The sequence below is a fragment of the Pelophylax lessonae genome, assembly GCF_965119305.1.
Source record: "Pelophylax lessonae genome assembly, chromosome: 3".
Classification (NCBI taxonomy): domain Eukaryota; kingdom Metazoa; phylum Chordata; class Amphibia; order Anura; family Ranidae; genus Pelophylax; species Pelophylax lessonae.
In genome coordinates this window covers 26,627,812-26,642,405 of record NC_138770.1, presented here as the reverse complement: position 1 = coordinate 26,642,405, position 14,594 = coordinate 26,627,812, and the positions used below count along the sequence as shown (strand labels likewise).

At 44.3% G+C, this 14,594-nt stretch overlaps 2 protein-coding genes across 2 annotated transcripts in view; one reads left to right on the top strand and one right to left on the bottom strand.

The window, feature by feature from the left end:
- Nucleotides 1-14,594, top strand: part of LOC309550260 (uncharacterized protein) — a gene marked incomplete at both ends in the record, with an annotated part of 1,652,360 nt that overhangs the window by 1,065,272 nt on the left and 572,494 nt on the right. The gene's annotated exons all lie outside the window — the stretch shown is intronic.
- LOC309550697 (NACHT, LRR and PYD domains-containing protein 3-like) overlaps nt 1-14,594 on the bottom strand; it is a 220,724-nt gene that overhangs the window by 34,286 nt on the left and 171,844 nt on the right. Inside the window, exon 5 of the mRNA XM_082251031.1 lies at nt 8,710-8,856. Within this exon, the coding sequence (XP_082107157.1) occupies nt 8,710-8,856 (147 nt within the window). The remainder of the gene's footprint in view (nt 1-8,709; nt 8,857-14,594) is intronic.

The window sequence follows — 14,594 nt, the reverse complement described above, 5'->3', positions numbered from 1 at the left end:
ACGACAAAAATCTTTCCCTTAGTTAGTAAACGCAATAACTTTTGTGCAAACCAAGCAAAATACACTTTTTGCGATTTTTTTTTTTTTTTTACCAAACATATGTAGCATAAAACAAATTGGCCGAAAATGTTAAAAAATTTTGATTTTTACATTTTTTTTGGGGGAATTTCATATAAAAAAATGTGAAAAATATTGTTATTTTTGCAAAATTGACGCTCTTTTTTTGTTTATAGCGCATGATCAAAAAATCGCACAGGTGATCAAATACCACCAAAAGAAAGCTCTGTTTGTGGGAAAAAAAGGACGTCGTTTAGGTACAATGTCGCACGATCGCGCAATTGTCCGTTAAAGTCACGCAGTGCCGAATCGCAAAATAGGCCCTGGTAAGGAAAGGGGTAAAATCTTCCGGGGCTTAAGTGGTTAAACAGAGCAAAATTACACACGTGCCATGCATGGCACACGTCCTGAACTTGGTAGTGCAGCGATTTGTTGGCAAATACCCTGGGGTCCAGGACATCTTGCGGCAGGCCAGGAAAATCTCTGGCCATTTCAGATGATCTTACACAGCCATGGCTCGCCTTGCTGACATTCAGCGGCGACACAACCTCTCCGTCAGGCGTCTTATTTGTGACTGCCCGACGTGATGGTACTCAACCTTATATATGCTTGATAGGCTGCTCCAACAGAAACGTACAGTTAACAACTACCTGTACGAACTCTGCGGCAGGACAGGTTCTGGGGAGCTTGGGTTTTTTTCACCTCGCCAGTGGCTGCTCATGCGGGACGCATGCAGACTTCTGCACCAGTTTGACGAGATCACCAAACTGGTCAGTCGCAGCCAGGGCGCCATCAGTGACATCGTACCTTACGCCTTCTTTCTGGAGCGTGCATTGCGTCGTGTCATTGATCGAGCCGTGGATGAGTAGGAGCAGGAAGATGAGGAAGTCGCAATGTTGGATGAATATAGAAAGCATATTATAGTGGATTTGTATTGTGCAGCATTGTGACTGGTGAGCGGTTCTGTAGCGATACTACAACTACAAAGAGTGACAAACGCAATTAGAAAAAAGTATTATAACTGGTGTTATAGACCGGTGGCCCCCAAAAACGACAGATTGAAGTGGGGGTGTTATATAACAATATACTGTACTTTCATAATAGTGTATTTGGGTACTGCAGAAATTTTGCCTCTGCATCATTGACGTCACATTCCCCACCACTAACATTTGAGATCTCGGAGTAGGCATCAACAGCGGGGACCAACCTCCTTGGGCTGATCTGGGTACTGTCGTCAGACTGCTGAGTGGCGGCTGTTGCTACCTCCTCTTCCTGATTCGATGCCAAGAATGGCTGCGCATCGCAAATGTCTTGTGATGGATCGGAAAATAATTCCAGTGACTCAAGTGGAGGGTATATGATGGTGGTGGTGTATTTGGGGGTGCACACAGCAGAGAGTGAAGAGGGTGCAGATAGAGAGGATGAGGAGGGTGCAGAAGAGGAAGGCTGAGTGAGCCACTCAACCAAGTCTGGTGCGTCCTTTGACGTAATCGAACGCACCTTCTGAAACTTCACACTTTGTCTCCAGCCTGATGTTCCTGTCCTACCCCTACCACCACTGCGGAAGGGCCTGCCTCTTCCTCTGCCTGTCATTTTTTAAATGACCCTGTGATAAAAGTCTCTAGAGAAGAGCATTATATGTGGAAGAAGGTATATAACAATCTGTAGTTTTGAGGGGCCACTGGTTTATCACACCAGTTATAATACTTTTTTCCCAGTAACTTTTGTCACTGTGTGTAGCAGAGTTAATGCAGTGAAAGAGGCAAAATTTCTGCAGTACCCAAATACACTATTATATGCTTTTTATATTAGAAAGTATATTATAAGTGTATTACACCCCTATATACTGCACACCAAACAATAGTACACCTATACCAGTCCTTTCAGTGCCGGTTCACACTGATGCGATGCGGGAACACTGCGAATATATCTGCGTGTTCCCACATTGCATCCGCAGCACAGGCAAGTCACACTGCCATATGCGATACACTGGGGGTGTCAATTCAAAGTTAACGACACCCCCAGCTCAGATCGCATATTGCAGTGCGATCTGACAGTTTGCACAGAATTGGATCGCACTGGTGTGAACCACCATGCGACCTGATTCTGCTGCGGACCAAAAAAAGGGTCCTGTGCGTGTTCACTGCGATTGCGGTGCAAATTCAGCCATACAAACTGTATGGCTGAATTTGCACCGCACAGACATCGCATGTGATTTTAGGAGCAGTGCGCTCCGAATTACATGCGATCTCTGTGATCCCATCAGTGTAAACCGGCACTGACAGTCTGTCCCTGCTCCACACAGCAAACCTCTCCCTACACTGACAAAAGAGAGAATATAGATAGTACACCTATACCAAATACCAGCCCTTAAAAGGACTTTTGTGGACCTATTAGCTAGCGATTTGTGTCACTGACAATCTGTCCCTGCTGCACACAGCAAACCTCTCCCTACACTGACAAAAGACAGAATGTAAAATGGCTGCCAGCTCAGGTCTATTTATAAGGTAGGGGGTGTGTCCATGTGCTGAAATGTCTCAACTGGCTGTCCTGTACCACCTGATGTGTCATGGGTCAAAGTTCTTTAAAATGTAAAAGAATATGGCCGCCGCGAACATCGCCATATGTTCGCATGATCGGCGGACAGCAAACAAGCAAAGTTCGCCGCGAACCGACCGCCGGGCGAACCGCAAGGCCATCTCTAGTGCAGAGATGTAATTGATGAGGAGCATTTCTGTGCCCAGCAGGTTTAAACAAATGTGAGGGTTTGTGATGCTAGGGACTGGTCACTTCAGTTAAAGTTTCTGGTGGTAAAATTAAAGCTGTAGATAGCAGTGTTTGTCATTTCACTAATGTTCGCAGTTTAGGCAAATAGCTTTGTGAGCTGACAGGAAAACTTGGACCTTGTTGCAATTGCAGAGACATGGTTCAAGTATTTAAATGTGAAAAAGAAAAGTGCGCTGATCCGTGATATGCTGCTCCCAGATAAAAATAAGTAAATGCGTGTAATTGGTGGTGCGCTATATCTGAAATATGTGCAAAAATGCAAACAAATAATGTGCAACCTCAAATATATACAATATAGGTGCAAAACTCTAACATATAAATATATGTGAGAAAAAGTCCCAAGACACTAATGTGAATATGTTGAAACAATTTTCGGTGATATGGTTAGTGGTGGATGGTGTTCAAAAGCAATACGTGACTTGAATTCCCTCCACCTGTTAGAATTCCTCCTTACCGGACGGAATGAAATAAGTGCTCTCCTTAAAGGAAACCTCCTTTCTCCGAAGACAGCCAATTAGGCGGAAACGCGTCAGATAGGAGGCATGCCGTCACCACGTCGCTGGGGATCCGGACTGCAGCCGGACCCTAGTCATACAGGAATTCCTTACGCTTTTCTACCGCATATTTCATGTAAGTGCAATTTCATTTTAATAAAGTTTACACTAAGGATAATGCACTATAGCAGTCATTCCTTTTTACATGTTATGCTGGAACGATACGATCCTTCCCACTGCTTACCATAAGCGGCTACCAGTGCCATCGGAATACAGGATCTTATCTGCCCGTGAGCAGCGCATTAGTATTCGGTGTCCATATCCACCAGAGGCTGATAAGGACCAATTGGATACAGAGACATACCCGTCCAAGAGGGATACAATTACGCATGTTATCTACATCCATCTGGTAAGAAGCCCAGCAGGCTACTTCATACGCACGGTGGGGAGCACCTTTTGATTTGGCAGCACCTGGGATTGTTTGTTTCCTTTAAGGAGAGCACTTATTTCATTCCGTCCGGTAAGGAGGAATTCTAACAGGTGGAGGGAATTCAAGTCACGTATTGCTTTTGAACACCATCCACCACTAACCATATCACCGAAAATTGTTTCAACATAGACACATTAGTGTCTTGGGACTTTTTCTCACATATATTTATATGTCAGAGTTTTGCACCTATATTGTATATATTTGAGGTTGCACATTATTTGTTTGCATTTTTGCACATATTTCAGATATAGCGCACCACCAATTACACGCATCAAGTATTTAAATGACTGGGAAATAACTACACCAGGATATACACTATAATGGAACGATAGAGTAGGGAAAAGAGGAGGTGGAGTTGCCATAAATGTAAAAAATAGCATAATGCTAACATTAATTCAAAAAACAAATGAAATACCGGAAACCCTCTGGGTCCCCCTTCCAACAAGAGAGGGATCTTCCCTTAGATTTGGTGTAGTATACAGAACCCCAGGACAGACTTGATATTGAAACACTTTACCCATGATGGAATGTTTCCCAAAATCCACTGTAAAAAGTCCTCAAAGATAGGGGACTAAATTGAAGTCCTCAAAGATAGGGGACTAAATTGAAGTCCTCAAAGATAGGGGACTAAATTGAAGTCCTCAAAGATAGGGGACTAAATTGAAGTCCTCAAAGTCCTTTACAAAGTGATGAATGCACACTGAAGAAGGCAGCACATGGTTCTGTGAATAGCTGCAACTTGTCACACCCAAGTCTGCACTAATTGATTGTGCTATACCTGCAGATATCTGACTTCACCAAAGACTAGACATGTGCAGAACAAAAAATGTTTTTCATTTCAAATTCGTTATGTTATTAATTTAGTTTCATTGATTCGTTTCAGAATTCCAAATTTTCTGAAGAATTCTAATTTAGATTGGTCAAAAAATTATGGATTCAAATTCTGTGAAAAGAATAACTAGTTGTTAAAGTGATTGTAGAGGCAGATGGTACATTCTATGCATTAAGATAAAAAACCTGTGTGCAGCAGCCCCCCTAATACTTACATGAGCCCCCTCTAGATCCAGCAATGTTGTAGAAATATCTTGACTGCCTGGGACTCCCCTCTTCATTGGCTGAGGCAGCAGAGCGGCACCATGGGCTCCCACTGCTGTCAATCAAAGTCAATCAGCCAATGAGAACAGAAAGAGGGTGGGGTCAGGCTGCGGCTCCATACCTAAATGGACACAGGGAGCTGTAACTCGGCTCGGGTGCCCCCAAAGCAAGCTGTTTGATGTGGGGGCACTCAACAGGAGGGAGGGACAAGGATCACCGAAGAGGGACCCGAGAAGAGGAGGATCTGGGCTGCTCTGTGCAAAACAACAGCACAGAGGAGGTGAGTATAACATGTTTGTTATTTTTACCCAAGAAAACTAGACTTCACCATTACTTTAACCACTTAAGCCCCTCTAGATTTTACCCCCTTCCTGACCAGGGCCTATTTTGCGATTCAGCACTGCGTGACTTTAACGGACAATTTTGCGGTCGTGCGACGCTGTACCTAAACGAATTTGGCGTCCTTTTTTTCCCACAAACAGAGCTTTCTTTTGGTGGTATTTGATCACCTGTGCGATTTTTTGATCATGCGCTATAAACAAAAAAAGAGCAACAATTTTGCAAAAATAACAATATTTTTCACATTTTTTTATATGTAATTCACCCAAAAAAAAATGTAAAAATCAAAATTTTTTAACATTTTAGGCCAATTTGTTTTCTGCTACATATGTTTGGTAAAAAAAAAATCGCAAAAAGCGTATTTTGATTGGTTTGCACAAAAGTTATCGCGTTTACTAACAAAGGGAAAGATTTTTGTCATTTTTGTTGGTTTTTTTTTTTACGCGTAATGGCAGCGATCTGCGATTTTTTTTTTTGCGGGACTGCGACATTGCAGCGGACAGATTGGACCCTTGACTGACATTTTTGACACTTTTGGGGGTACCAGTGACATTACTACAGTAATCAGTGCTATACATATGCACTGTTACTGTAAAAATGACACTGGCAGTGAAGGAGTTAACTTTATTGGAGAGGGAGGGGTTAAGTGTGTCCCTAGGGGCGTGTTTCTTACTGTGATTGGCTGTGGCTAGTGGTGTAACAGCACAGATCAACGGTCCTACATAGCAGGACCGAGTAATCTGTGCTGTTACACAGGGGAGAATGACAGGCGGCTTTGTTTACATTAGCCGCCTGCCTTTCTCCCGGTGTAATGGACGATCGCGAGTGCCCGACGGCGCGCACTCGCTCCCTAGACCCTCACAGGCTAGCGATATAGCCCTACGTCGCTCTGTCTGTGAGGGGCTGACTGCCAACGTAAATCGTCCTGCGGCGGTTGGCAAGTGGTTAAGGAGTTGGGCCGGGAAGCCAGCCGATCTGCTCCAGTCTGCCTCCATGCCACCTTATGGTCCTTGGCTGCCCAGCCTGGGGAGTCCTCTGCCTGCTTCCCAGCCTGATGTGCTTCTGCTTGCTGCCCAGCCTGATGGTCCTCTGCCTGCTGCCCAGCCTAGGGGTCCTCTGCTTGCTGCCCAGCCTGAGAGTCCTCTGTCTGCTGCCAGACTGATGACCCTGTTCCTGCTGCCCAGCCTGGTAGTCTGGTTTCTGATGCCCAGCATAGTGGTCTAGTTCCTGATGCTCAGCCTGGTGGTCCAATTCCTGAAGTCTACCTTTGATGGTCTGCTATCTGATGACCTGCCTTCCTCTGTCTCTGATGATCTGGTGCCAGATGTTCAGCTTGATGGTCCCATGCTCAATGTCCAGCCCACCTCTGATGATCTTCTAAATGAGCCCCAGCCTGATCTTAATTATCCTCTACGTCCCTCCCAGCCGGGTTCTACTGACTCTGTGCCTACTGCCCAGCTAGTTTTTATTGACTCTATGCCTGCTGCTCAGCTGGATTGTCATGCAAAGGTTAGGATTCCATCTGCTGTTGGGTCTGACACCTCTGAGTCTTCATGCACCTTGTATGGGTTACCTGAGATTCTTTTTTCAGTCCCCTTGGTTTAGTCTCCCTTGCAGTTTGTTGCTCCAATGACAACAAAGCCTGGTGGTCCGCACATACCCTTCATAATCTGTAGCTATGTTTTGCCCTCATTACCTTGGTAGTGGTGAGCTCCAGGGCAGTGGCAGATTACCATATGTGCCTTGCCATGATCCAGGTGCAAATGCCACAACTCCAGGTGCACTAGGGGACCAGGGTCAAGTAACTAGTGGCTTGGGGAAACCTGGATGGCCGTTGATGTGTGGAACAAGTCCTGGAAACCAGGCAAGCTAGATGGTTGCAACAAGACATTCTGGTGTCAGAGTTCCGGTGTTATCACATGACCCCTGGGCTAAGTTTGTGGATGACCCATTATACCTCAGGCTTGGAGTGCCTACTGTGTTGAGGGAATCAAATGTCTTACTTTTCTGAGAATCTGGCCAACAGGATACCTAGCCCTAACCCCAGCAGTGGGGTACCTAGTTAGTCACCAGACCCAGGGAGTGGAACACCTAGCTTAATATTGGATCCCGGCAACAGGGCATCTTATTTGGAACCCAACACTCCTTTGGCCTATGAGACACTTTCCCTCTGGACTTGTGCAGCAATTGGGTATATTTTATGGACTTATTCAGCTATGGCTTGTTGAAGCATCCAGAGGCTGCTTCTTAGAGGGGCGGTACTGTCAGGACAAAGAGATGACGGAAGAGAACGATTCCCATAGAGAGGGGAGAACACATGAGAAGAGGACAGGCGATGGAAGATTCTACATTGGTGACAGAGGCATAACTAGAACCTTCAGGACCCTGGTGCAAGAAACCATGAAGGCCCCCCCTCCAATCCCAGATCGGGGCCCTTCCCTCCGAGTCTATAGGTCTTCCCTCCAAACTCAGTGGTCAAACACCTTTGCAACCCAGGTAGTTCCGACACTGGTGTCAGTAGTTTTTTATTTTTGATATTTTTTTTATTATTCTTTTACAATTATAATTTGTTATTTTTGTTACTATTTTATTTTCTATTATTCATTACAATTATTTAGTATCCCGAATGGGGGGCTTTGGTAAAATATCCGGGATCTAAACAGAACTCTAATGTTCCACCTTTGAGACAGAGAAAGGTGATTGAGGACACTCAATCTCCATCTCTGCAGCCTCAGCTGCACAGAATGAATGGGCAGGAATAGCTCTGTATAGAGCTTCCGATTCATTCACACACTGAAGCATAGTAAACACAGTTTACTATGCTTCAGTTATGAATTGACAGTCTTGGGAATGAAAAAGGTTTTGACAGAGTCAGTGAGTCAGTGATAGGAACATTCTGTCCATTCAGAAGAGGAAGCAGTCGATAAATTACATATTTACAAACCCCCTTCCTACTCTCCATCCTGACACATCCCCCAGCAGCAGTCAATGGGAGAGGGAAGGGGGGGAGCCAGATGAGATGCAGGGGGACAGGGGGGGGGGGGGCAGGGGAGCACACAGAGGCAGCAGAAAAAAAAGGAGGATGGATTGGAGGGGCCGAGGGGGCTGTATATACAGGAACAAATTCCCTCCATTTCCCCCTGCAGCTGCTAAATGCCTGCAGGAGGGAGAGGAGGAGAAGGCGGCTTTCAGCAGGTGCAAAAAGGAAATTGGAGGGGATTGGTTCTACTATATGCGGCCCCCGCTACTATCCAGGTGTACAGGGGAGCTGCATGGGCCCACAGGGGTATGGGGCCAAGTCACAGTTGTGACCCCATGCAACCCCTTAAGCTATGCCCCTGATCAGTGAGGATGGAGGACACTCAGAGCTATAAGGAAACACAGATATGGGAACAATCACAAGACACCACATTTCTCGAATACTGCAGGATAACAGATTTCTCTTACTTTAATTCCTGAATTTTACTCTCCGGGTTTATCAGCCAGGTAAGATTAGCAGGCTCCATTTTATGTTTCGAAGAGGAGCACTCTTCTTCATCTTCTGCTTTGTCCTCTCCCGGACAATCTTTGCTGGAAATAGTGCAATCACGAAAGCTAAAATCCAAAAATAAGATAATAATTACCACCAAGATGTATTACCTCTGACAACAAAAATAACAAGGTAACACCCAACATTTCCCTTCCACATGGCTGCAAATATAAAATACAATCCATGCATTCTTATCTCCTCTCACTTTTGCAAACAATTGGCTCTTCCAATGTTGGGATGATGTCACACCCCTGACATTGTTTCCACCTCCCTCTCCTCCACCCAGATAGCTGAAAAATAAGCTACTTTATCTTCATTGGCTAGACACGCCCCTTCCTACCTACCAATGAATGACTGGCAGATCACACCTGATCCGGCAGGAGGAGGGCAATATGCCAGATGGCACCACTGCTGAACACTGGACACACTCTACGAGGTGCAGACACACTGGGAAGGTGATAGAATCTATTGATAGCACATATCATCAATACTGGGGCCCTAAGAAGTGAAATGTGAGGGACTGCAGTCATCTATAGCTATTTCAATCTATTTTTGATTTTTAGAAATGTATAATACACAAAATGCCCACACAGGGGCTTAAGACAAAAAATTACATTATACACAAACAGTAGAGCATAGCCAACAAACCAAACTACACAAGCCTTGGATAACAACATAATTATTCCCATGGCAAAGAAACAGTTCAGGAAACCACCCATAGGCGTGTTGTATTAATGCCTGAGATGATACAGATAAGGTAGCTAGCCCCAGCAGGGCCTGCATAGGGGGGAAATAATGTAGCTATATTTTGAAGTTAAAAACTTCAATTCTAGCAGCGCAAAATCATACCATACAATAAAGTGCATATGTGAATAATATAAAGTAATTTCTCCTGTGCGTTTTAAAGTGCTAAGTCAAAATGAGGGGTCACCCCCTTATATAAACCATATACAATGAAGCTTCTTCTGAAGACGTCAATGTAATGACGAAACATGTCAAGCTGAAACGCACGTTGCCTCACTGTGAATTGTAGCCGTGGAACGCACGCCGGATGTTGGACCGTCCTCCAGGAAGAAACACATTATTTTCTCCCTGAAGAGCTCGGTGTATACCACCCATTCGGTAATTAGTGCATTCGGCTGTTTAGCTGCATGATGCCGATAGGGCACTGATATACTGTTGGTTATATGTTTTTAATCTTAATTTTAATAAATGGATTTGATTTATGAAAATACTACACCATGAGGTGTCCCTTGTTTCTGTTTTAATACCCACCCTGAGATATACAGGATACCCTGATACCCAGGAGAGTGGACAAGAGTGTACCCTGATACTGGAGCAATGAAACAAGCGTTACATGATCCAGGTTGCCATACGGTAACAGGGATCAACTGCATCTGGTAAGCTCTGACTCCTGCCATCCCTGCACGAGTGCCTAGGAGATATCCACCATCACTGCTCCCCTGCATAGTTGTGATTACTTCACTGGGACATTTTAGACTGTATATGCACTATGGTAGGACTTTGAGTGGATAACCTGAGTGGATACTTGCACAGAGCACAGTTGCACTTTATTGATCTATAATCATTGCACCTTATTAATTTATACATATATATATTGCACTACTATCTATTTATATATATATATATATCTGTATGGATTTGTTATGTCACTAAGATGTTTTAAGTATTAGAGGATTGCACAGAATTTTATCTGAGTTTGAGCATTGTATATAGTTTATATAAGGGGGTGACCCCTCATTTTGACTTAGCACTTTAAAACGCACAGGAGAAATTACTTTATATTCACATATGCACTTTATTGTATGGTAGGATTTTGCGCTGCTAGAATTGGGGTTTTTAACTTCAAAATATAGCTACATTGTTTCCTCTTTTGGTGGATGTGTAGCAGCTGCAATCCCGTATATCTCCATTTGGCGCAAGTGTTCCCCCATTATTTATAGGGGGGAAATAACTAACGAAGAACAGAGAAGAGAAAAGGAGAGGGAGGAAGAGAGTAAGGGTATGTTCCACACAGAATTAAATAAATCAAGAAAAGAAAGGTACAAAGCTCCCATACTAGAAGAATTTGAAGAAGACAGTTCCCATATTTTACGGAATTTGGGTTGTGAGTCATTGACATTTTCTCATTGACTGATATCTCATTCATACAATTCTTAACCACTTGCCGACCGCCCGGCGCATATATACTGCGGCAGGCAGGCTGTGCATGAATTGCCGCACCTGTATGATGATTCGCAGGAGCGCTCCTGGGGGGGGGGGGAGCAAGCACCGCCAACGCCATACGCCCGCCCCCACTAGGCAGCGGGGATGCTGATCCATGGGACCAGCAGTACCAATTGCCGCTGGGCACCCACGATCGCTCCCCGCTGAGAGAGGACGGTCAGCTGTTGTAAACACAGCAGACCGTTGTTCTCTCTGAAATGATCACAGAGCTCCTCTGATCCTTCTATATAGGATCACAGGTCTCTATGATCATTTGACAAATCCATCCCCCCACAGTTAGAAAACACTCCCCTAGGCTCACAATTAACTATTTGATCACACATGGGTTAACCCCTTCCCTGCCAATGTCATTATTACAGTAACAGTGCATATTTTTAGCACTGATTATTGTAGTAATGTCACTGGTCCCCCCCAAAAGTGTCAAAAATGTCAATTAGGTGTCCGATCTGTCCACCGCCATTACTAGTAAAAAAAATAAAAATAACATAAATCTTTCCCCAAGTTTGTAGACATGATAACTTTTGCGAAAACCAATCAAAATACGCTTATTGTGATTTTTTTTTTAACCAAAAATATGTAGCAGAATACAAATTGGCCTAAAATGATGAAAAAAATAGATTTAAAATTTTTTTGGGGAATGTTATATAGCAAAAACTGAAAAATATTGATTTTTTTTTTTTTTGGAATTGTCGCTTTTTTTGTTTATAGCACAAAAAATAAAAATGGCAGAGGTGATCAAATTCCACCAAAAGAAAGCTCTATTTGTGGGAATAAAAGGACATCAATTTTATTTGGGTACAGCGTCGCACAACCACGCAATTATCAGTTAACCACCTCCCACCCGGGCCATAGTACATATACGGCCGGGTGGGAGTCTCGTCCTTCTGATTGGATGTTCCAGAAGGTCCTTCAGAAGGAGAGAGATCACGCCGCCGCGGGCATGCGCAGCGGCGCGATCTCGATGTGCCTGTGTCCCTAGGACACAGAGCAACAAGACTCGGCAGGAGGGCCCTGTGATTGGCCCTCCTGATCACATGACGGCTGTGACCAATCACAGCCGTCATGTAATGTCAATACAGCCGTTGTAACGGCTTCGATCTCTTCTCCTCCTGACAGATCCTGTCAGTGAGGAGAAGATCAGAGGATCGATACTGCAGCCGGGGTGATCAGTGAGTATTTCTAATTACTCACTGATCACAGGGGGGGGGTCTGTGCTGGTAATCAGATGATTGATTACCAGTGCAGCCCTGGGGGGGGGAGGGGATGCCACTAGAGCCACCAGGGATGCCCACCCATGACCACCAGGGATGCCCACCATGGCCACCAGGGATGGCAAACAGGGCTCAGAGAGCCTGCCAGTGGTGCCCCCCTATCAGTGCTGCCCACCAATGCCATCTATCAGTGCTGCCCACCAGTTCCCGTTATTGCCATCTATCAGTGCAACCCACCAGTGCCCATTATTGCCCTACCAGTGCTGCCCATCAGTGCCCCCCATCAGTGCCGATCAGTGCCGCCCATCAGTGCCACCCATCAGTGCCCATCAGTGCCCATCAGTGCCGCCGATCAGTGCTGCCTATCAGTGCCCATCAGCGCTGCCTATCAGTGCCCACCAATGCTGCATATCAGTGCTATCTATCAGTGCCACATATCAGTGCCCATTAGTGCTGCATATCAGTGCTACCTATCAGTGCCCATCAGTGCTGCATATCAGTGCCACCCCATCAGTGCCACCCCATCAGTGTCTCCTCATCAGTGCCTGTCAGTGTGGCGTCATCAGTGCTCATCAGTGCAGGAAAAAAATTATCTATTTACAAAATTTTATAACCTAAACAAAAAAACTTTTTTTTTTTTTCAAACTTTTCGGTCTTTTTTTATTTGTGCACCAAAAAAGAAAAAACCTGGCGGTGATCAAATACCACCAAAAGAAAGCTCTATTTGTGGGGGGGAAATGACATAAATTTGGTGTAGGTACAGTGTTGCATGACCGCGCAATTGTCATTCAAAATGCAACAGCGCTAAAAGCTGAAAATTGGGGGTTTAAGTGCCCAGTATTGAGGTGGTTAAAGTAACGCAGTGCCGAATCGTAAAAAATGGCCTGGTCATTAAGGGGGCAAATCCTTCTGGACCAAAACTGCTTAACAGCGTGAAGTGATTAGGCAACTTTTAACTTCTAGATGCCCATCAGCACAGTCCCCCACATGGTCATCTCCCTCCTGTATTTCCCAGGACTGCTGGAGAAAAGTTCAAGATGGAGATCTTCACTGCCTTGTGTAAGTCTCAAAGCATTTCACTCTGGACACTTCTGGCTTCAGTGCTTACACAATCTTGGTGGCAGCATCCAGGGAAGAATCATGTCGGACTCTGTGTTCCCAAACTGCGTAGGCTGATGAGGAGCAAAGTTTAGGGACTAGGAGACTCTGATGTTTCCAAAGAGAAAGCCTGTCTCCTACGCGAAGCTATAAATGGCTGAAAACCTCCTTATGATAATAAATACTGTAAGTAAAAATAAGCTTAAAAATAGATATAAAAATATTTAATAAAAATAAAGACACACATACACGTTCACCTAGGACACACATACACCTACGCAGGTCCACCTCGGACACACAGGTCCATGTACACATCTATTGTACAACTCATATTGGGAGCACCCACACCCCAGGGGCAGAGGAATTATTTTCAGACTCTTTTAGGGTAACTCTGGATTGATGAGCTGGAAAGACTTTTAGTACACTGATTATGTAAGTTTTGGGTGTTGTAGTTTCTCACCAGTTCACAAGTGAACACACTTCGGACAGATTTGTTATTATTACTCAACATATTCTCATCTTTTATATTTAATGGAGGGATTGAAGAGCAAAGGGACTAGTCGTAGGATTTGCCAGAGATGTAAGGTTTTCCCTTGAGGAGAGACTGGTTGACCCTGAAGGTCGTTACATTTTTTTAAAGGGACAACTACAAGGTTTGGATTACACTCAGGCAAATATATACTGTCAAATAAAAATCCAATTGGTTATTTAAAGAAAGTATTGGATAAACGTTCTCTTTTTAAGAAGGGCAATTTACTTCTGGCAGGTGATATTCATTTTTGCATGGATCCGACTATGGATTGTACGTCGAGTGCATGGGTGAAGGAAGGTCGCCGGATTAGGAAAGTGAGATATAAGCTGCATCAGTGTCAGCTGGTAGATATTTGGAGAATGCAGCATCCAAGAGAGAGAGACTATTCGTTCTATTCCTTCGTGCACTCGACGTACTCTAGACTGGATTACATAATGTTGGATCACAGGCTGATAGAAGCAATAATTAGTACATCAATAGGGACCACGCTCCAATAGTTTTGGAAATAAAAATCCCAGTACTCTACAAAAAAATAAACTCATGGAGATTAAATGAAGAATTGTTACAGGACGAGGAAGTGGGGAAAAAGTTTAGGAAGAACTTGACCAGTACTTCCGAGTAAATGAAACCCCTGGCATTTCTAAGGCCACAATCTGGGAAGCCCCATAAAACATATATAAGAGGGATATTCATTGCAGCAGGTTCAAGGAAAAAA